This window comes from Mytilus trossulus, chromosome 6 (genome assembly GCF_036588685.1).
Source record: "Mytilus trossulus isolate FHL-02 chromosome 6, PNRI_Mtr1.1.1.hap1, whole genome shotgun sequence".
NCBI classification, from domain to species: domain Eukaryota; kingdom Metazoa; phylum Mollusca; class Bivalvia; order Mytilida; family Mytilidae; genus Mytilus; species Mytilus trossulus.
Window position 1 is genome coordinate 47,663,138 of NC_086378.1, and position 25,117 is coordinate 47,688,254.

General features: G+C 32.8%; 1 protein-coding gene and 1 long non-coding RNA gene across 4 annotated transcripts; one reads left to right on the top strand and one right to left on the bottom strand.

Annotated features, from left to right (window-relative positions):
• Positions 1–1,692: 1,692 nt before the first annotated feature.
• On the bottom strand, positions 1,693–8,260 carry LOC134721452 (beta-1,3-galactosyltransferase brn-like). 3 transcript variants are annotated; one of them, XM_063584492.1, is made up of 2 exons: positions 8,184–8,260; positions 1,693–2,759 (listed from the first exon to the last, which is right to left on the bottom strand). In XM_063584492.1, exon 2 carries the CDS (start codon positions 2,727–2,729, stop codon positions 1,710–1,712), a length of 1,020 nt encoding a protein of 339 aa, XP_063440562.1. In that variant the 5' UTR covers positions 2,730–2,759; positions 8,184–8,260; the 3' UTR covers positions 1,693–1,709. The 3 variants fall into 3 exon arrangements, with proteins under 3 accessions (XP_063440562.1, XP_063440561.1, XP_063440563.1); XM_063584491.1 differs by having other exon boundaries at positions 8,078–8,255; XM_063584493.1 differs by lacking the exon at positions 8,184–8,260 and adding an exon at positions 6,390–6,414.
• A 4,964-nt stretch (positions 8,261–13,224) lies between these two features.
• LOC134723469 (uncharacterized) lies at positions 13,225–15,124 on the top strand. Its single transcript, XR_010108082.1, has 3 exons — positions 13,225–13,524; positions 14,319–14,410; positions 14,872–15,124. It is a non-coding gene; the product is annotated as an uncharacterized LOC134723469 (long non-coding RNA).
• Positions 15,125–25,117: the final 9,993 nt, after the last annotated feature.

Sequence of the window (25,117 nt, forward strand, 5' to 3'; positions counted from 1 at the left end):
TCAGGAGCCTCTGGCCTTTGTTAGTCTTGTATTATTTTTAATTTTAGTTTCTTGTGTACAATTTGGAGCTTAGTATGGCGTTCATTATCACTGAACTAGTATATATTTGTTTAGGGGACAGCTGAAGGACGCCTCCGGGTGCGGGAATTTCTCGCTGCAGTGAAGACCTGTTAGTGACCTTCTGCTGTTATCTGTTCTATGTTCGGGTTGTTGTCTCTTTGTCACATTCCCCATTTCCATTCTTAATTTTAATCCAAGTCAATAAACTCATCATAGACACCAGGATTGAAATTTTATATTTACGCCAGACGTGCGTTTCGTCTACAAAAGACTCATCAGTGATGCTCGAATAAAAAATTGTAAAAAGGTCAAATTAAGTACGAAGTTGAAAAGCATTGAGGACTAATAATTCCTAAACGTTTTACCATATACAGCTAAGGTAATGTATTCCTGAGGTAGAAAAGCCTTGGTATTTCATTGAGATTGGAGTCGAGTAGACCCACACGAACTCACAACCCCAGTGTTGAATTGCTAGTGATTACCGTGGTAACTACTTTTTTTCAGTATGTACCATCCTCATTATTCTATGTAGCAATAACTACTTATACCATTCGGCGACGTAAAGATACTTAATTAGTATTTGACATGTATACGTTGAATTAAGGTTCATGTGGACCCTATGGCTAAAATGATCGTATTTTCACCTCAAAATTTACCCCGAGTACAGACAAACAGGCGCATCTATAACAAATTTCAGGCATAGCATGCCCTAGATATATGAATTTAAAGTATGTTTTATGTTTAAGAAAAATAAAAACTCACCAGGATTTTGCCATGCACTTTTTTTCTTTCTCCAGAATGTGCCAAAATAAACTAAGTTGGGAAACAGGTTTGAGAACTTCCCCACAGGTAAAAATTATAGTGAGCATTTTCAATTGACATGGACATTAGATGGACAATAGATACCTGACAATAATTGGTTATTCAAACTGTGTGCCTGAGTGGACCATATCAAGGTAAACTAAACTGTTTGTTAATTTTATCATCTTCTGCAGAGACGAAAAAAAGTGTACGGCAAAATCCTGTTAAGTTAAGAATTTTCTAAATCATACAATGCATTTGAATTCTATTTATCTAGGGCATCCTATGCCTTAAAACTTTTCCAGATGCACAGGTTTGCCTGTACTTAGTGAAAATTTTGAGGTGAAAATACGGCCATTTTAGCCATAGGATCCACATGAACCTTAAGTTAGAGTGAATGGATATAAGAATATGTGGTATGAGTGCCAATGAGACAACTCTCCATCCAAGTAACAATTCATAATTGTAAACCATTATAGGTCAAGGTTTAGCCTTCCACACGGAGCCTTGGCTCACACCACATATATATATACATGTACATTTTGTACATGTATATATGTTTGTTTCTAAAAAAATCGTCATTCGACAACACAACAGCCCTATTTAACAATATTAGAAATAGAATGACATGTTAGGCCGAAGGTTAGAATGAAAAAGATTCTGCAATAACGGAATAAAACAAATTCTCTGCCGACATTTAATATTCATATTTCTTTAAAAAGGAGCACCATAAAAACTAACTCTGTCATTAAAAATATCTTAATTTGAGTATTCTTTTTCTGTGGACTAGAAATAATTTAAAATTAACAACAATAGCAGAATACAATAATATATGATTAATTGAGAATCTATTTCCGGATTTTACTTTTGATCATTTCCCAATCGTGAATTAAAGCACTAGATGATGCAACACCATGAGTAGAGTACAACACTCCTATATTATTAGGTTTGTAGTCTGGAGAGAATCGACCCTCCATTTTTACTTTTATGCCTAAGGTGGCTGCAACTATTCCTATATACACATCGTCTATAAATATAGGTTTTATGTATGGAAATGCTTCTTTCATTTTTGTTGCTACATCCATAGAAATCATCATAGAACCGCCACCTACATATTTAGGCCAATATACGCATGGATAGTCTTTGTACGGAACATACCATTTTGAGAGATTTGTTCGTTTCGGAAAAGCCTTTTCCCACATGTATCCAGCATAAAGACCTAACCCCTTACTGTTTTTCTGGTGGGATTTGATGTAAGTCAAAAGTTTCGGAATGTTGACTATGTAATCGTCGTCCACGAAAAATGTGTATTGAGATTCCTTGCAATTATCCACGGCCCAATTAAATCCCATGATTGTCTTTACGGTATTATTTCTGTAAACGTCGAAAAAATCTTCCTGAATTATATCTTTGTATCGTCTGCTTTCAATCGCAATATACGATTTCATGAAATCCAAATGTCCTAGAATAAAAACGAGTCTGACAGACGAAGGCAGATCCTTTCCCCACGTTGCACGAATACCTTCACGATGTCCTATGTTTGAAACATAGGATTTGACAACTATTAAAAGAAATGGGTCGGACACAGCTCCGTTAAGTTTACAAATTTTTGTCGGGACTATTAAATACTGATATGGGTGAGAATTGACGATTGCACTGTCATTATGATCTTGCCAAGAACTGAGATTCTTGATATATATTTGAAGTCCTTCTTCCGGTGAAAGGGTAGGTTTTGGCGAAACTAGTGTAGCATTGTGGTTCTTGGATGTTTCACTGTGCAGTCCAATACAAAAGGTTATCACTATGACTATAATAGCCGCGGTAAATTTAATAAGCCATTTGCATGCACATACTGTCGAATAACGCATATCAAGCTAGACTTTTTCTGTTTGGTGTTTCTGAAAATATAATAAATACAATAGATAATGTACTGTATAATTAATTTCTATAAATACATTATAAAACTTCTATTTCAATGAATTTGATAATTTTTTTAATAAGAAAATTAAAAAAAAAAATGTAAATGATATAAATTGAAAAAATGAATAAATAATATTAAAAAAATAAGCTTGTTAAGAACTTATTCGGGTGCAGGATTTTCTCGCTGTGCTGAAGACCCATTGGTGGCCTTTGGCTGTTTTCTTATCTTCAGTCGGGTTGTTATCTCTTTGACACATTCCCCATTTACATTCTTAATTTTAGTCACAACTTAAATTACAATACCGATGTGTGAATCAGACAAAACATAAAATGAAACATATAAAGTGCAAAAAGTACTGTTTAACACACAGTTATCACAACAGATGAATCTAGTTAAAATTTCGTATCTTATTTGCGTGGGTTAAACAAAACTTTTCAATTTATACGTCTTAACAATTCCAATAGTTTTAATGTAAAAGTACAAAGCATATCATTAAATATATTTCTTGAATAAGAATAGTACTCACTTATCAATATCTTAGTTGAAAAGAGTACTAGTCTTAGAGTTGTCTTGAGACAATTTTTAACTGTAGTTTTGGGGGTTGTGACTAGCTCAGAATAATAACAGTCTTATGTTAACGACTTTTTATAAAAGTGAGAGTGTAAGTAAAATGGCGTTTCCGGACATCACTTGTACAATTCCATATAATTAACATATGAAACTGAATACACATAATTTTTATAATACAAATATCTAAATATGTAACAATCTTCATAAGTTGGCTATTTGTGTAACTACAAGAAACTGCAAGAAGAGGGTCGATATTCATTCACATTTCTATTTAGGGGCCAGCCGAGGTCCAACTCCGCAGGCGGAATTTTCTCTCTGCGTTTAGACCCATTGGTTGTTATCTCTCTTTAGTCTGATTGTTGTCTCATTGACATATTCCACATGTTCATTCTACATTTATTTACAACCACTGGGTCGATGCCACTGCTGGTGGAGATTTATTTCCCCGAGGGTATCACAAGCCCAGTAGTCAGCACTATGTGTGCTGACATGAATTATCATTGATATGGTTATATTCATAAATTTTAAAACTGTTTACAAAATTTTGATTTTTTTTTAAAACTAAGGCTTTTCTACCTCAGGCATAGATTACCTTAGCTGTATTTGGCATAACTTTTAGAGATTTTGGTCCGTAATGCTCCTCAACTTCGTACTTTATTTAGCCTTTTTAACTTTTTGGGATTCGAGCGTCACTGATGAGTCTTTTGTAGATGAAACGCGCGTCTGTCGTTTATACAAAATTTAGCCCTGGTATTTATGATGAGTTTATTTCCATCATTCATCTTTTCACAATGCCATACATGTCGTTGCTAATTTACAGTGTGCAAAGGTCTTACACGCTTAATTAATTCCATAATAGAACAGAAACAATACCATACTAATACAATTTATGATGTAAAATTATAAAATCTAATTAATTTGAACTTGTACATTTGAAGGTAAAACTATTAAATCTATGTAGTATAAACTTGTACATATAGAGTTAAACAACTACAAAAAATGTAAATACAAATTTAAGACAAACTTCTTTCCAAATATCGTCTAAACCAAAATCAACATTGAATGATCCTAGATATATAGTATGTAGTTTTAAACTGAAAGAACACATATGAGTTAAAAATAATGTATAATATTAAATCAGACTATCGAGTTGTTTTTGTTTTTGTTATTGTTTTGTTATTGTATGGCATGTTTAGTACTATAAGACCTATATTTCTTGGAAATCCGCATGATATAAGGACGATTTGTCCGAATAGCAATGTAAATTAAAGTATGCATCGCTAAAAAAAAAACGAGTTTCTTGAAGAGGTCATCAGTTTAAAAAAAAAACTGTATCTTTTGAGGGCTGATCAATTTTGATGTAAATCGACATTATACGATCTACGTGTATTATTAAGAATTCGAACTAATAGTACTAAAAAAAACTATTAAAGTCTTGGAACCAATACTGCATCTATCACAGAGGTCATCGTGTATATTTGAATGGCATAGATATAAAAGATGGAGCTGTTGGATGTATAAATACGCAGACAGGTTTGGTCTAACTGAAGACATCACTTAATATGCATCTAGTTAGGTAATTGGCTAACTATTTGATAAGTCCGGAATTACTTGTAATTTGTAATAAGTTAATTGCAAATCAGCATATAATATAATGCTATTTAGCATCAACAACATATATAATATAGTAAGCGACATAATATAAATGAAAAGCAAAATAATAACAACAACAAAAAAAACAAAAAAACATATTAAACACAACAGTTAGTACCATATATAATCTACTTTATCAGTTGTGACCGTAGTTTCCAGTTTTCATTTAATAAACAACAAAGTTTTAATACCAAAGTTCTTGAACATGTTTGAATAACTGATAAACATTTTGACATATTAGGCCAAGAACAATAATATTTAGGCAAAAATCTTAAACGCAGATGTCTATAGGCTGGACAAATCATTACAAAATGATATTCATTTTCAATAGCTTTCATATTGCAACATTGACATAGTCTTTCATTACGAGGAACATTATTATATCTACCAGTTTCAATGTTGAGTTTAAGTGAACCACATCTAACTTGTGTTAAGATTTTAACATAGACACCAAGAAGTAAATATGTTTGCTGTAAGGCAAGTTCATGTTCAACTAAAATATACCCTTTTTATATTTTATCTTTATAATCCGAGTTCTTGTTAGTTTCTAACCTTCGCCACTGATTTATATAAAGATATATAGTGTTATCTCTAAACACGAGACGTGGCACCAGAGGGACTCGTTTAGATAGGGATAGGAGGGTGCTAAAGCCGAAATCCCGAGGTCCCGAACTTACTAAAATTAAATCCCAACATCCAGAAATTCAAAAAAAAAGAATTCCCGGATCCCAGAAGGACCAATCCCGATCCCGGAGTCCCTATAAAGGTCCTACCATCTTTTTAGATGATATGTGTTATTAATTCTATATATTATTTTTAAAAATTCAGTCAAAATAATTCAAACTACTATGCTGTATATATTCATCAGCCTTTTTCATCTATCTGTTTACATTAGTGTTAACATTCAAAAATACTGTTTGAATGTTTGTTTTACGTAAAATACAACTTCGAAAATAATCTGTAAAAGGGTTGATTGTTTGCATAAAGTCAATTGCATTTCAAATATTCTTAGGGTGGGAAAAGACGGATTGCATAATACAGCAAATAAGTGGATCAAGAATATTAAGTTAAGATTTTGATTAAAAGAAGGATACGTGACCCTAAAAATTCTATATATTTGTTTCGCACAGAATTTATCTGGATTTCTCCAAAAATTAAACTTTAGATTTAAAGTTTCGATTCCGATTATAGACGTTACTACGAATATATGCATCTTGCACAGTCAAGCAGACCCCCTCGGAATTGAACTGTTTTACGGAAGGTACAAACTAATATGAAAGAGTGTAAAGCAAATCATAGTAGTTTACTTCCTAGTAAGGTGGTTAACTTCTTCAGCAGGTTATATATTAAAATTGAAAGATCCATTAATAAACTTTTACATTACCTTAATATACATGTACAAGTGTCTGGATGGTGCTTTCAATATAATAGAGAGTTTTTAAGTTGTAAAGAAAATTGGTTCCCCAAACAAAGGGGAAAAAAGGCCCACAAACAAAGAGAATACACGTCAGATTAATGGCCTTTAAAAAGGTTTAGTCAGAATACAAGGAGACACCCTCCGGACCTTCATACACAATGAATGCCAGACCTTCATACACAATGAATGCCAGACTTCTAGATTTTTACTTGTAGTAATTATCTATGATTGAGTGATTGGTGTTTGCCTTTAGCCTCATGAGTACAAAAAGGTTATATTGTGGCGGGTAATTATCTATGATTGAGTGATTGGTGTTTGCCTTTAGCCTCATGAGTACAAAAAGGTTATATTGTGGCGGGTAATTATCTATGATTGAGTGATTGGTGTTTGCCTTAAGCCGCATGAGCACAAAAAGGCTATATTGCGGCGAGTAATTATCTTTGTGTGATCTAAACACTGTACACGTTAAAACATCTGAACTTAGTGATTTTTTTATTTGTCATGAAATTGTATTTCCGCTTACAATCCAAATTTTAATGATACAATCGAGTTTAATAGCTTTTTCCATTAAACACAAACAATGCGGAACATATTATTTTTTCATTTCACAAATGAAAGGCAGATTTTTTTTCCATTTTTATGTAATACATACATGTACAACGAGGGACATAATTATTCATCATAATTCTTTTTTATAATACTTTTATAATACTTTACATTTATTCATTATATACACATACAATGTATATCATGAGACAGCATAAGATTTCTTTAATAGACGCGGTGAATTTCTCGTGATGTTGCATATGAAAAAGAATCAACTATATAGAGGTGGATTTAATGGTTTCAGGGCCACTTTAGGATTGTAAAAAGGGGGGTAGACAATGTGAAATGAAGGAAACCAATATATAATACAATGACTGGAATGTTGCTTGCATTATTTTTCTCAGTCTTTGACATATGATGTTGACGGTTGATAAAACATGTTCTACTTGACATATACTAGTATGCAGCATCAATTGACGGACCTGTATATGATGACCACTATGTCATATGCAGGCTGTTTGTGTTGATTCGTTTCTGTCTCAATGACAAATTTCCTGAATTTGCATTAACACTGGAGTGTCTTCGGTGTTATTATAATATTAAGTTTATTTTATTAAATCTTTTGAAATTTAAGTAGAGTATGGAGATTATATAAAGCTCGATTTATGTACACTCCAATTTGAAAAACAATTTGTTCTGCATGTATCCATAAATTTTCATGGATGTCCCCCTTTTTCCCTTTTGATTTTTATAAAATTTTAAATTAGTTATATATTTATAGCAATCTGCAATTATAATACAAGTAATTACAAAAACAAACAGATAAATTTCAAAAGCAACATAAAAAAAATGAAATCAATATACAATAAATATTAAGTGGATACTTGTGATGAAATCCGATACATAAGTTGAAGGTGCGGAAAATGCCAATAATTTTTCATGAATGTTCTGTTTTTAGATCCATATAATACATGTACATTTGTTTGATACATCCTGTTTTATAGTCGATACCTTCAATTTTAAAAGTTAAATGACCACGTGTATTAAACAAACATCGACTAAATACGTTTCACTGATAAACAATCGGGAAATTATAAATGTCCGCTTACCTTCTTAAGAATAATTATAATCTGATGTATGACACACAGGTGAACGACCACGAAATTATGATATGCTATCTAATTGCAAAATTGAACCAATTTATCAGCTGATTACCTGAATCAAAACGTCACATATTTTTTTAATGATTGTGTTTCCTGGTTTGTGTATATTATACATGTGCACTCCTCGGGATATTAAGTGATGATGATTATATTAGGATTTATTTACATTTATGGGTTGGATTTTATTTTCCATAAATAAACCGGAACAGGTGTTTACTTTTCCCGCGTGCCATAAGATAATGGGCATGTTTCATATTTGCATAAGGAAGGAAGCAAACAAAGACAAATGAATTGTTATCTTAAAAATGACTATTCTTATTATTTATAATACATTTATATGATTTATGGCTATAAATAATCAAGTGTGTATAAATAGATATATATAGATTCATACATTGATACCAGTGGATTATCGGATTTATCCAATCGAGATAGTGAAATTATCAATTTTAAAGTCCGAGCCGCCTCGGCGAGGACTTTAAAATTTATAATTTTACTATCGAGATTGGATAAATCCGATAATCAACGAGTAACTATGTAAGAATCTGTTTCTCTAATGATTAAAAGACATTTTCTTTTTTTGTTAACCGAAATTCCCTATCAAGTGCCGTTCACCTTGCACGAAGTTGTCAATTTCACTAACACCTGTTATCATATGTTGATTCATCCAGTTAGCTTAAAAAGGTCATGACCCTTAAAATCATCCAATGATCTTTTGAGATCACCAGCAACCACACGTTGATTATATTTTTTTATACAATGGGTTCGGAAAGGGATAATTTTCCATAGAATTAGAGAAATATAGATTCTTTCATTGATACCAGTGGATTATCGGATTTATCCAATCGAGATAGTTAAATTATCAATTTTAAAGTTCGAGCCGACATTTTTTTTTTTTTTGTTAACCGAAATTCCCTATCAAGTGCCGTTCACCTTGCACGAAGTTGTCAATTTCACTAACACCTGTTATCATATGTTGATTCATCCAGTTAGCTTAAAAAGGTCATGACCCTTAAAATCATCCAATGATCTTTTGAGATCACCAGCAACCACACGTTGATTATATTTTTTTATACAATGGGTTCGGAAAGGGATAATTTTCCATAGAATTAGAGAAATATAGATTCTTTCATTGATACCAGTGGATTATCGGATTTATCCAATCGAGATAGTTAAATTATCAATTTTAAAGTTCGAGCCGACATTTTTTTTTTTTTTGTTAACCGAAATTCCCTATCAAGTGCCGTTCACCTTGCACGAAGTTGTCAATTTCACTAACACCTGTTATCATATGTTGATTCATCCAGTTAGTTAAAAAGGTCATGACCCTTAAAATCATCCAATGATCTTTTGAGATCACCAGCAACCACAGTCACGTTGATTATATTTTTTTATACAATGGGTTCGGAAAGGGATAATTTTCCATAGAATTAGAGAAATATAGATTCTTACATTGATACCAGTGGATTATCGGATTTATCCAATCGAAATAGTTAAATTATCAATTTTAAAGTTCGAGCCGCCTCGGCGAGTACTTTAAAATTTATAATTTAACTATCGAGATTGGATAAATCCGATAATCCACGAGTAACTATGTAAGAATCTGTTTCTCTAATGATTAAAAAGACATTTTCTTTTTTTTTGTTTACAGAAAACCCCCTTCGAGTGCCTTTCACATTGCACGAAGTTGTCAATTTCATTAACACCTGTTATCATATTTTGGTTCATCCAGTCAGCCAAAAAGGTCATGACCCTTAAAATCAACCAATGACCTTCTGAGATCACCAGCAACCACACGTTGATTAAATTTTTTTATACAATGGGTTCGAAAAGGGATAAATTTCCATAGAATTAGAGAAAATGTATATATACAACTCGTCTAAACATCAACCCAACAATGTGAGATCTGTAAATTTGCTTTCGCAAATTTTTGGTTCTTCCCTATAATGTACATATAAATCCTTAGGTAAATAAATATTATAACGAGCTATAATCTCAATGTACGAACGCAAGTGCAAAGTCTGTATAAGGCCTGAGACAATTTTTTAATATATGATATAACATGTATAATTTAAACGTAAACTTACTTTTTTTCAGACTGAGAGTGTTTTGGGGAGAAGCATATATGGAAAGAGATTTAACAAAAAGCTACAAATAACTTTATTTGCAGTATATTTATTGGAATATATCATAAATATTTTGAAACATACACACATGAAATTAAATTGCAATGGAAAAACGAAATAGAAGGTGGAAACCTGGCCTTTTGCTTATTTTTACTATCAATTACTAGATTAGATTTTAACACTTTTCATTCTATGATACACGTACATTTCTATCAATTGTGTAAATATAGATTCTTTCATTGATACCAGTGGATTATCGGATTCATCCAATCGAGATAGTTAAATTATCAATTTTAAAGTCCGAGCCGCCTCTGCGAGGACTTTAAAATTTATAATTTAACTATCGAGATTGGATAAATCCGATAATCCACGAGTAACTATGTAAGAATCTGTTTCTCTAATGATTAAAAAGACATTTTCTTTTTTGGTTAACCGAAAATCCCCTTCGAGTGCCTTTCACATTGCACGAAGTTGTCAATTTCATTAACACCTGTTATCATATGTTGATTCATCCAGTTAGCAAAAAAGGTCATGACCCTTAAAATCATCCAATCATCTTTTGAGATCACCAGCAACCACACGTTGGTTAAATATAGATTCTTACATTGATACCAGTGGATTATTGGATTTATCCAATCGAGATAGTTAAATTATCAATTTTAAAGTCCGAGCCGCCTCGGCGAGGACTTTGAAATTTATAATTTAACTATCGAGATTGGATAAATCCGATAATCCACGAGTAAATATGTAAGAATCTGTTTCTTTAATGATTAAAAAGACATTTTCTTTTTATGTTAACCGAAAATCCCCTTCGAGTGCCTTTCACATTGCACGAAGTTGTCAATTTCATTAACACCTGTTATCATATTTTGGTTCATTCAGTTAGCTAAAAAGGTCATGACCCTTAAAATCATCCAATGATCTTTTGATATCACCAGCAACCACACGTTGATTATTTTTTTTTATACAATGGGTTCGGAAAGGGATAAATTTCCATAGAATTAGAGAAACGGTTTTAGAACACCAAAATTAGAATGGAATAATCAATTGCATTTATAAACTTTTACAGAGTGTACCGTATATTGAGTATATAACATGACGCGTCTCCCATTCAGTACACCCAGTCTGCAAAGACCCTGTGAATTATTTAAAAAACGAAGAACGACATATGATACATGTAAAATTTTGTGGGCTTGATACTCCAGAAAGTTGCAGTTAAATTTGATAAAGAAATCGTTACACAGTAATGTGATAACTTATAATGTACATTCTTAGGAAGAAGCTCACGAAAGCCAGACATAGGAGAACAACTACACAATCAGCTACTTTTTCATAGGTACTATTTCTGTACTAAAAATGTGTAGTACTGGAAATCTACTTTTATTATTCAGTACTATTTTGTTACTCTAAAATTATTGTAATATTTAGGTACCTGTATTTTACAGTACTTTATTTGTACTTGAAATTAAGATTCTACATATTGTTGGTTAGTACCGTTACATTTTCAGCATTTTGAAAGTTTTTCTTTTTCGAGTCTCTTAAAGTTATGATTTTCAAACACGGAATATTGTATTATTTCTGTACCAAAATATCTAGTACAGATCAAGAACTGTAAAATACAAGTACCTAAATATTACAATAGTTTTAAAGTAAAGAAATAGTATTTAATATAAAAAGTAAATTTCCAGTACTGCATTTTTTTAGTACAGAAATAGTACCTATGCAAAAGTAGCTGTGTAGGCAAGCGTTATGAAATTGTGGATGGGAATTTATTGAATAGTCTAAGAGAATAATGGGAAACTTTTTTTTATTACGGATAACAATTTATAGTACACGCTGCATGCACTTTACAATTTAAATAGAAATATTTAACAGAAATAAAATCCGACAACAGGTGTTTGTTAAATCATGGAAGTAGTCAATATAATACTTCCATGATTAAATCTAGAATCGCGCACTTTTATTTCCTCACCAGTAAATAAAATATAATAATTTCATTGATTTTAGCTTTCACAAAGTTAAAATAAGCTCTTTCGTGTGTTTTCACAGTTATTTTCTTGCATTATGTACCCGGTTCATACTCCTGATAAATGTTAATGTATGTCGAGCTGAACAAAAACAAATCAGTCTATAATTTGACCTTGACTATCAAAGAAAATGCCATGGACGCCAAATTCCCTAAAGAAAGATAAGATATATACATGTAAAGACGCGTACAGTGGTTTATATATGGTATGTCATGATACGGAACAGTACTTTTCTTATAGACCTTAATGACTGCTTTTCGCATTCTTTATTTATGAAACAATAAAGACACATAATACGGTCATAAGTTTATATATGAAAAGAAAACTGATACAAATATAACGACTTGTGTATCGAGTGAATTGCAACAAAAGAAATGCAACTTGTACGCATTCAATTTTACACGAATATGAATATTTTATTACAACTTTTTTTATATTGTTTTAATCAAAAGAGTTAACTTGCACATGCAAAGAAATCCTCGCTAAAAAATCCGTTTGACATCCTACGTGCCGGTACCTATGCGTTATATAGTAGTTAAAGATAAGATTTCATTGAACATGTTAATTAATGTCCCAGCAGGCACTCAACGTTTAATAAACGTTGAAATGAGGTTGAAATGTGATCAACGTATATTCAACGCTGAAACAACGTAACATTTTCAACGTTGAGGAATAAACCCCTATTCAACGTTGAATTAACGTTGATCATTTCAACGTTGTAATTGGAACGTTGATTCAACATTGAATCAACGTTAACTTATTTACTCATAGTAGGCCTATATAAAAAAAAAACTCATTATAAGAAGGCAATATATGCTGCATAACTGTAGAAGTATATATTTATAAAGAAAAGAATGAAAAAGAATTTTGGGTTTCACAAAACAGTATAGTATTAACTATTGGTCACTATTTCAACTTGAGTTTTGCGTCACCGTGACGGTATGAGAAAAGGGGGGAGGTAAGTCGTTTGATACTAAATTTCTAGGGAATAAGAAATATAATTTATTAATTTTATTTCACATAACTTTAATTTGAACATAAAGATAACATGTAAAGAAATTTAAAATAGTTGATTATCAACAATGATCGCGATTTCTTTCTTTCATATTTTCGCGGGATTTGAACAGGAAGTTAGATTGCCCATGCGCATTATTCAAACACGCACCTTTCCTGTATTTGAAAAAGAACAACAAAGGACGAAGTCGAAAGAGAAACTTCCCGTTTATCACGTATATTTATGGTATGTAGATGTTTGCATGTGGCTATCACGGTTTGTTATATTTATGAATTGTGTTTAGAAACTCTGAATTGGTATCATATTGCACAATTAGAGAAAATTATAACGTCAACATTGTATTCCAGAAAACAGATCAGAACACATGGAAGGGCCATCATATATAATTTCCTCCAATAATACTATTTCTTAGGGCATTTAGTGTGGAAAGCATATTTAGTTTCATTTTAAAGTTTAGGTAAAGATTGTTACAATTATTATGCTTAAAGATTCACATAAGAAAAAGGGGGGGGGGGATAAGCAAGTGTTTACATTATTTTGCTCAGGTAAATATTCCCCAACATATTTACTTTATACTATATATATGCAGTTCTTTTAGTTTAACTCTTAAAGGCTTGGTAAACCACATACTTTTTGACGATCATATTTAACAATGAATTTTAACTGGACAACAAAGTATTGAATTTGAATGATCATGGAATAGTGTAGTCCAAATAATTATGACGTCTGGCAAGGCTATTTTATTTTTTTTCTGGGACGCCTTCCTACGACGGCGTCCCAGAAAAAAATTTAAAATAGCCTTGCCAAAAGTCATCATTATTTGGACTAGGAATAGTGATACTTTTATTGTTTTATTTTTACAAAAACAAATCAGTCTGAGCCTTTACTGATCTACAGGTGATCTCTAACTCTGTGTAATATGAGAAATGCATGTTTACATTAATGTGTACGTAACCTGGTTTTGAATGTAATAGCAGTCCATTATCTGATATCATTAACATGTATTATTTATTTTACAGAAGCTTGTCAAACAGATCAATGACTAAAAGGCATCAAGTGGAGCAAAATTAAAATTCGGTATTGGGAATTCCAGTCTTTAAAATCATCAAAGGTAGGTTTTTCGTCTGTATAGCTATATACCATTTGTGTTCAAAGATTAATCTTTTATTTATTCTAATTTTGTTTACCTTACATACCATATTATGTTTGTCTTTATATCTAAGTTATTCTAGTAAAGTTCTTTATTTTATGTTAATGGAATTGTGTGCAGTCATCAATAAAAAAAAAATGTCTTACTTAGGTAAAGTGTTTTCATCGTTAACAATAACATAGTGAAACCCTCAGTCTTACAAAACTCAGGTTGAAGCTTCTTCATTAACAAAAAAATACTAATAGTAAACATTAATGTATATATTTTTTTTAATGATTATCTTATTACAATATGTGCTTCGTCATTATGGTTTTATTTATTTTCAATGCTTCTAGAAACAAATTGAAAGTGGCTCAAATTTAAAATATCTTTTCAGGACATACAATTTATATTTATTATATATATAATCTGATTTTTTCCAGAGTTTAGATATACTGCAAGAGTAAAAAGATGTCACTTGGAAATACATATCTGAAGACCTCTCCTGCTTAAAATTTACCGCTGAAAGATCCTGAGGTGGTGGAAGAATGATGACATGCAATCAGGACAAAAAGAGACAAATATAACAAATGAATTTATAAAATAAATCTTGTATCAAAAGAAATATCATTGTATTACTATTTTTGATATAATTGTTCCTGAGTAAATAAGTATTAATGTAAAGGTTTATGAGGGTTATATAACATATATGTATATATAATCAAGGACCTTTGTTTTTTGTGGACAGTTGTCTGGTTAGCAGTCATGCAGCATGTTCTTATTTTCGTAAATATTGTGATAATCCTGAATACTCATTGGATCTAATAATGTCTTCACTCTTCCTAGATATATATATACTACTTTCAAGAAGGGTTTAACATTGGTTGGTCGTTTAATAAAAACTACTTTGAACTTGTGAGAATTGTTTAGAACTATTCAACATCTTCTTTCCTTTCTGTGGTGTCAGGGAATAAAGTGCATGTCTGAGTTTTTATGCAAACTGTGCAAATTCATTGAATGATTTGTCTTTCTATAGCTATTCACAACAAGAAAAACTACAAGTAAGAATATATCAAAAATTATAGGTGTCCACTTGTATATTAAATAGATAATTATGTCTATAGTTATCGTTAAATACAAGTGGACACACACAATCATTTTAGCTATTCCTTCTGCCAACAGGATTTTAAGATATGACATTTATGGTCTAGATTTTTGACTTTGTACAAGCACCAAAAATTGTTTTAAGTAACAGTTGATGTATTTTTTTAGATGTCTTCCATTTAACTTATCTATTTTGTTCATATGTGTATTGGTGAGAGGGAAAAACAAACATGTACACCAACACTGTCTGTTTACCATCTAACAACAGCAAAAATTTGGAAAGCAGGTAAAAAAATGTGGTGTTTGTAGCTTTATAATAAATTTCATTACTATACATTCAACTACTATTCAACCTTGAATCAACGTTGAATGGATGTTGAAACTTCAACGTTGAAATGACAACGTTAATTCCAATTTTCAAAATCAAACATAAATTTGACATTGTTTCAACGTTGAGAAACAAGCTTGTTTCAACGTTGAATCAACGTTGAGTGCCTGCTGGGGTATGACCTTCCAGAATACGGCAATATACCAAATATCTTTCAAATGTAGCGTTCATAAGATAAAAATATTCCTTTTGGAACACTCCCCCTTTTTTGTGTTGTGCTCTCCGCTATTTTCATCCCTCGAATTCCTCTCTGTATTCAAAATATACACGAAATATTTGCCACTGCCCCTTTTCTGGTTGATGAATTCTAACCCCGAGTTTTCTATCTGTTACTGAGAGAGAAAGAGATATCATTTACAATTTGTCTTACATTTGTTTCTCTCTTTTAATTAAATAAAAAAAAAATCTAATATGTAGAGTTCATAAGATAAAAATATTTCCTTTGGAACATCCCCCCCCCCAAACCACCCCTTTCTGTGTGCTTTTAATTTTCAACCCTTGAATAAAGGTTTCCAATCTCTTAAAAACCTTGCTTTCTAACCAATCCATTCATGTACTAGACTAGACAGGTAACTTTATTTATTTTGAATAAGAAAATTTACAATGTCGTTATACACATGCATGTTGCCGGTTTGAAGTGAGTCCTCGCCCACAAAGATGAAATAGTCTAGCTCCAAGATACTATATATTCCTGCATCACGTGATTTTTACCACGCAGAGCTTACATTTGAATATATACTTTATACAAAAAGTTGAACTACAATTCAAAATATAAAGTCCGAAGGCTCAATGACACAACAAAATGAAGGGTGGTTTTTTTTTTGCAAAAGGCGCAGGAGTATAAATACTCGAAATATACACGAAATATTTGCCACTGCCCCTTTTCTGTTCTATGAATTCTCATCCTGAGTTTTCTATCTGTTACATGCCAAGAAATCTTCGCTTAAAATCACGGTCGACCTCCTATGACACCTTTAGTAGTTAAAGATTAGATTTCATTTAACAAATTAATTTATGACCTTCATGTACGTGTCGTTTAGAATACGGCAATGTACCAAATGGTCAATATTTATCATCCATGTAATTTGCTCTAGCTGTGGGATATTTGAAGAATTTCAACGGAGGCAATTTCTTGGCATGACAAAATAATAATTTTATCAATTCGACAGTTTAACTTATGCTCAATAAAACAAGTCGTAAAAGGCCCCTGGGTCGCTTACTTGCTTCATTTCGGCTTTGGAAATTATGTTAAAAAACAGGTTTAAATCATAACATCTAATAATGACAGAGGTAAATAATTGGTTTGATATTGGACTCGTAATTTTATAACAGCAGAAGACTTTTGTCAAGTTCACAAACATTACCAATCAATTCATTGAAATTCTAGATAATGACGTTATAAGGACAATGACAAGTCAGCTATAAATTAAACACACTTGGTCAATACTTTAAAAGAAACATTCATACCTTGTTTGGTTTCAATATATTAAACGCTTTTTCTAGAAAAAACAACATTTATATAGACTAAGTCCCTTTCTGGCGGCCAAGTGGGATGACATAGCGGCTTCAAAGTAACAACACTTGTTCAGCCATATTTGGTTTCATTCCATTCATTGCTTCTTTTAAAAAAAGACATTTGTATGTTTTGTATGGTCCTCATGGACGGACGTCAAGTGATAAGAAAATATCACTTGACCCTTAATGGCCAGTGACAAAACAAAGGGGCATATGAGGTAGTCCAGGATATATGTGAAGTAATAATGTGTTACAACTGATAAGTTTCATCATAAGATATTGATGCATTCATTCTCTTATCTCCTATGAACTTTAAGAAAACGTATTTGAAATAAAAAATAAATTTGATGGAGTGTTTAAGTTTTTAATTTAAAGAACGTTTTCAGGCATCTATAGTAGTCCGCGAGATCGGTAAAAAAATTGCTCAAATAATGAGGAAAGCATCAAATTTTGCATGATTGTATATTTTGGTGTACTGAGCAATATAAGCTATGAACCCACCCTCAAAATTCAATATGGCGGCTAATTTCAAGATGGCCGCCATACATAATTAAATATTTTCCAGTATTGCACAAACCACAGTGGATTTGATGCAGGAAGAACAAAATTCAACATATTTAATGATTTGGTTTACTGAGAAATTTAAGCTATTGACCCACCCTCAAAATTCAATATGGCGGCTTATTTCAAGATGGCCGCCATACATTCTAAAATAGTTTCCAGTATTGCACAAACCACAGTTTATTTGATGCTGGAAGCACAAAATTCAACATATTTTAATGATTTGATGTACTCAGCAAGATTTTCTTTTGATCTTTTTTTTAAATTTAAAATGACGGCTATTTTCAAAATGGCCGCCTTTTGAAAAAAATGCAATTATTGTTATTGAGAATTGACCTGAATTTAATCATTTCATGAGAGCAAAGTATCATTCAGTCTCTGTTCCAGTTCTGTTCTTTTGTTTTTCCTGGCTGCTCATATCATATACAAAGTAGTAGCTTTCATAAAAAGCTACAATAGTAGCTTTCATTAGAAGATGCAATATTTTTTGTCTGAGGTTACACATAAAAGCTGTGATTTGAGATTAATCTGCCGTAAGATATTATTAATTACCTTTCTTATTTCTTGTTTTGCAATATTTTGCAATTTGAGATATTAAACTGTGATTTGAGAATTGTATAACAACAAATCATTGCAATGCCAGGAATTTAAGACAAGAAGGACAAGAATATTGAATTAGCAGAAACTGTATCGCTTGGGGATATGGAGAAACCCAGAGCTAATGACACTTTAACAGAGGATAACTCTATTCAACTATTTTACCAGGAATTTTAGCAGATAGGAAATATAATGCTCAACGAACATCTGAGATTGACTCCAATATAAGACAGAATGAAGCGCGAATTGATAGAATATGTTTTGGTCTGTTAACGATCCAATCGCAACAGAAAGAGGCAATACATATTAATAATGAACAGATGAGAGCAATATATCAGAAACTTCAGCAGTCTTAACAGAGGATAGACCACACTAGTGGCAAGCTCTCGGTGGATGTGACGGCCAGACCAATGAGAAATTCAATGATGTGGTGAGACGGATGGACAAGCTGACAGCAACTGAGGAAGTAGAAACAGATTAATTTAAAAGTGCATTTGAACAGCAGGGTACTTTAAAAAAATCGTATCTGTTGTAAGTGAATTAGTGGAGAAGCGAAATAAAGAAGTAAAAATCCATTCAATGGAAACATCATCTAAGCCAAAGTTTGACCTTAGCCTGTACAACGCAAGTACACCAAACGTACATAACAAACTCCCTGCTTTAGGTCTTTCCCCAATAATTCACATGAACCTTCAACCGCACCAACTCTGTTGAATGCAAATTTGGAGTCTTCACCTACAGCCGGAAGTCCAAAGGTAGGACCCTTTGCCCTGATGAGACATTTCAATTGTTCAACAACAACCTCCATTTAAGAGCAGAAACATCAGGTACCGATAAAGGATACCACCAAATGGAGTATGTGTCATCTTACAGACACTTACAACCTACTATAAAACAAACACATTTGGTTCAGAGCAGCACACCAGTACAGAAACAATTGGCTGCAAGTGGATCTATCAATTTTCTTCAATGCTGACTGCAGTGCCTACAGTATCAGCTCTGTCAAATCAATGCCAAATCCTCCTCTTCCCACATTTATTACTCCAATTATTACATCATCAGCAGCTCCTGGAGCTTTAACAGGCTTGCGACTACAGCAATTCCACTGACCGATCCAGGAAAGGGAAAACACAACCAAAAGAGAGTGGCATCAGCTCTTTTATCAGACTCCTCTGTGAAGAGAGAATATACACGTTGGATGACAAGAAAATTCTGGTACAAATAACCGGAGCCGAAGCCCACAGCTCCCAAATATACAAATATTTAACGGTAGAGGATCCATGACTTAGGAGGCGTTCATTTACCTATTTGAACAGACTGCCAGTAGACGATAATGGGAAAACAGGGAACAGGTGTGTAGTCTCTTAGATTGCCTTGCTGATGTTGCATTGGAGTACTCTCGCAAGGTAAACACAAATGATTATTCCAAGGCCTTACGAAAAGCATTGAAGCAGTGCTTCAGAAAGAAAGACATTCAGACCAGCTTGCAACCGAAACATTCCTCTTAAAGATAAAGATTCTGCATGGCATGTAACAGAGAGGAACACAGAAACGATCAACAAGGTGTTTAAACAATTGAAAACCTTAATCTCCAACAAGATGCCGATATATGGATCAAAAAGTGCCAATTATGCCCATCGACAAATCTTCTTATCTAATGGCGCAGTATCACCGACACATAAAGGAAACATGATTAGTCATTTGGAAAATGAGTTTCGTAGCCTCACTCAAGTTGACACAATACTAGCTGGTGTTATGCTTTCAACTAATAAGCGTAACCGTGGATTGGCCGATCAATTTAACCTTGGGCCTTCTCATCAATATAATCGTGGAAGATTACCAGATCAATGGAAGATCATCTGATAAACATACACGAGGAAGATCAACATAAGTATATTATCGCATTAGATCATTCGCCAGATACAAAAAAATCAAGTGTAATGCCTATCGACCAGCAACACCCTTACCAAGCCAAAGATGATATAGTCCCTAAGGAAAATGGTCAGCATCTCCACGGACAAACCCTGAAATCTCAGTTATTTCAAGCAATGGCCACCTTCACCAGGATACAGAGCAAATCAAAGAAGAACCTAAACAACGGAGTCTTTAAACAACGGATCGGACCAGTAGGCCAACACTCGACTCCAAAGTCTATTTGCCATGGGACATTAGCAGTACTAGATATTATATATGACCAGAATGTGAGCATAAAGTGGAGACTGTTGCAATGATAACATTAGTGAATGAGAAATTATTCCCGGTAGACATTGAAGATTCGGAGACCGTAACGATACGTGGTTTGGTTGAACAGCTGGTTACTGGGAAAATTTTAAAGAACAATCTCCCGCGACATTGATAGAGTAAACATACAATGAGATGTATGCAAAGCGGCCTTAACAGACAATATTATAATTGGGCTAGATATTTTGGACACACTGGGCACAGTGATAAATCTGAGTACTCACACACTTACAATCAACAACAAAGTAATACACGCGGCATTTGTTTATAGTGGAGCTGATATTTCAACTCCGCAAGTTTGCTTAAAACAAACAATCACAGTTCCGCCACACTCTGAAAGGACTATTACCATTAAAACTAATAAAAGTGCTGACCAGGAGTTCATTCAATAACCAGGCCCCCTGAATAGTTGAAAAAGGAAATAGTCGTCCCTCAACCATTTTAAATGATGGCAATCATCAAATCCGCGGCGGCCGGCTACAGAAAGCTACACCTATATTGGTTTCGTAGAATAATTTGACGATATAATGAGCACGAGAAATGAAACTCGATAAGTGACGTACGACATTGCATCGACAAGACAATAGACAAGTGGCCCTCTGCACTGCCTCAAAGTTCAGAGAAGTTATCTAATATGCCATCGCATTTAATCGACCTAAATCAATGTTCAATCGACTGACTTCAACTTAATTCATTCAAACCATGAAAACTGAAAGCGCCAAAAGAACAATTACAATAACATCTTAAATATTGATTAACATTTTGATTTTCGCTATTCGTATTTTTGTATATGCAGCTATATTTGCAAATGTATGCGTTCTAGAAATAACCAAAGTATTTTATTTATATTTAAAAATTAATTGATAACAAATTCAAAAACATAAGGGCCATTTTTGAAGGGTCATTACTTTAATTTCCGAAATTATTTAAAATAACTTGAGGACAATCTTGATTTTTATAACGTTTTTCCGCCATCTTGAAAACGACAGCCATACTGAATTTTTCTGAGTGGGTCCATAGCTAAATTCAAACAGTATACTACCAAGAACTACTGGGCAAAGTTTTATGCTTTCCTTATCCAGTGAGCAATTCTGCTCTTTATCTGCACCAATCGGCCGGACTATTATTACACAACATACATAAGGAAACTGTGAAGAGTGCTTTTAAACATAATAAAACTTTTATTAGTATTATACCTCACAGAATGAATTACAATTATATATTATATTCTTTCTATTTCTATCTATATATGCATGATATAGTGCATTAGGTATTCCTGAAAGAACCATCAATGAAGTTGTTAGCATATGGGTGCTTACATGAAATTTTTAATATATCTCCCTTTTGCATGCATTTTAGCTCTATCCTTAATAGCTGGTTATTTGCAAGTAATTATTTTTTTCAGATACCATAGATATCAGCTCATTGAAATTAAATTTATGATATAATGTGTGTACATCAGTACATTTTAATTTACTAATGTAAAATATTGTTTACACTAATAATATTCCTCTCATATTATGTATTACAGGTTAATCAGTGCTGTGAGATGTGCAATTAGAGTTAGAGCAAAGGAAGTATAGGAAAAGGAGTTAGAAAAAAACAAAGCAGTAAAAAATCTTCGTCATGATATTATAGATTCAGTCCACCATGTTTTTGGAAAACACAGTAATTGTTCTGATTTTTGCAAAGCAGAGTAATCATCTAGCACTACCTCAAATGACAGTATACTCACTTCTCTACAAGATCAAGATGAAAGTTCAGGTATATTTGAAGACCATATAAGTCTGTGGACTGAAGGAACATCCATTGAGGCACAAGAGGAGGAAACATGTAAAGGAACTCATAAAAATTACAGTGATGTTGAACAGTACATTACCCAACATGTCTGTACTTTATTATCACGAAAAAGTGATAAGGCTGATCGTTTGTTAGGTAAAAACACCACCAATCTTGCTGAATCTTGGATTCATTTACGGTGGAAGTTTAACGGAGGAAAGTTATATATTTATGTAATAGTGGTTCATGGAATGGGAGGTGCTTTGGTGGTGGATTGCGTATGAACTTTGGACCAGAGTGGTCTCCTAAAGTATGGCAAAAGACAACAGCTACGCAACCAGGATTTTATTTCACACGACACTGTAATCGTAGTAATATAAGGCTAGCCAACAGCACTAAATATAAGGCTTATAGATATAGGAAGATGTGGTGTGAGTGCCAATGAGACAACTCTCCATCCAAGTAACAATTTAAAAATTAAACCATTATAGGTTAAAGTACGGCCTAAGTATAATTCAAATCAAAAGCGTTGGAAGAGAAAGATGAAATCATTAACAATTAGTTGTTCCAAAAAGGCTAGAAGGTCTTATGGACAAGAGGCTATTGATGTAACAGAAGATATTCATGTTACAGATCTAATAGTACTGCAAAGTGACTTTCTGGAAAAAACTATTAATATTTTTGAAAATAAAACCAGAGAAATAGCATCTGCAGATAATCGCAATCGGATATCTTGCATTCTGAAAGGAAAACAGCATAACATGTTCAAATTTTGGAAAAATAGTTCTAAGAAGGCTATCTATAATGGAGAAGAAGTTAGTACAAAACCTGTTATACTCAAAGTTTCGGGAAACATTTCACACAAAAAATGGACTTCTGCATGAACGTAGTACCATCGAGGTATATAGACTAAAGAAGGCGGAAGAAAATGTTATTTTAACGGTAGAATCAAGTGGTCTAATTATCAACAATGAACATATTAAGTTTCTTGCTGTTAGCCCTGATGGCATTGTTATTGTTGGTAATGGTAAAAAGGGATTATTGGAAGTGAAAAATCTTGTCCATTCAAAACCTATAAATTTATTTTAAGCGGCAGCAAATAAAAACGTTTGTTTACAGAAACGCCGAGAGAAACTATTTCTGAAAGAAAATCATGATTATTATTACCAGTGTCAAGGATTGTTAAATGTTGGACATTTTCAGTCGCTTGACTTTGTTTTACGCACGATAGATCCATATCAGTTATTTATTCAGAGAATCCAACGTGACCTCAATCTATGGAACAATGTTATGTTACCAAAATTGAACGCTTTCTACCATTCTGCCTTTCTACAAGAACTTACTTGCCCTCAAGAAAGAAAGAACCCTGACTTAGAGAACCAGGAGTTTGGGTAAGTTCCAGAGCTAAAGTAGCATTAAAAAGTATGTTTGATACAAGTAAAAATAAGAAGATGTGGTATGATTGCCAATGATACCATTCTTCATCAGAGACCAAATGACACAAAAATTATCAACTTTATGTTAAAATAAGGAACCATACAGCCTTCAACAATGAGCAAAGCTGTCACTGCTTCTTCCAGGCACTTGGACAGATTGGGAATTTAAATTGGACACGGTACAGATTTTCCAATTCAAAATTTGTAGATTTTTCTAAGTAAAGCATATAAATGTATTACATGTAGGTCAGTCTGCATTGTTAGCCACTAGGCCAATGTAAATAGTGATTCGGAATAATGAAAATGTATAAAAAAAAAATAGTTTTTGTTTATGCAGACTGGTACATGTGCAGTTAACATGGTTGACTATAAAGATTAGCTGATGTAGTTATCTTCCTGTGAATATTAACATTAAAGAATCCTGAAAATGCAGTTTTCACTCTAAGAAATTATATATATATATATATTCATACTTTAAATATACTTTTTCACTCTTTTGGTCTTTTGGAAAATGTTGTTTGTGCTGTTTTAAGACTCTTCTACAACGAAATTTGTTTGACATGCACACGTATAAAAATTGCGGTTTTTATCCAACGCAGTCATAGGTTTGAACGTAGTTTTCAATTTAGACTCGTTTATATTTTTTGTTTGGGCATGTATCATATTTTCCCTCCGGTTTATATGATCCGTTCATCCTATATATTGACTCTTAAAATTCAAGAGTTAATCTAAAAATGAGGGTACTTTCTCTAAAAATGAGGGTGCTTTTTATATGGCCTTCCAAATACCGTTTCGATCCCTAACATCACTGAAGAGACATTTATTGTCGAAATCCGGATATGGTGTACTAAAGAAATATTGACACCGAATGTTTGTGGCACAACAACCTGTCCACAAGTTAACATTTTTTTTTTCTGTGACGTATTAAATTTATAATAAGATCCATTTTGTTACAACCTGTGATCAATTTTATTTGGCAATCGCCAATGGCAGTCAGCAGGGTTAAAGAACATCAGTTGTTCGACCTGTTAGTCAAATGCGTTTTGTTTAAATATACTTTTTCACTCT

Coding starts and splice junctions, on each gene's coding strand:
- LOC134721452 (XM_063584492.1), bottom strand. CDS start 2,729: ATGCGTTATTCGACAGTATGTGCATGCAAATGGCTTATTAAATTTACC.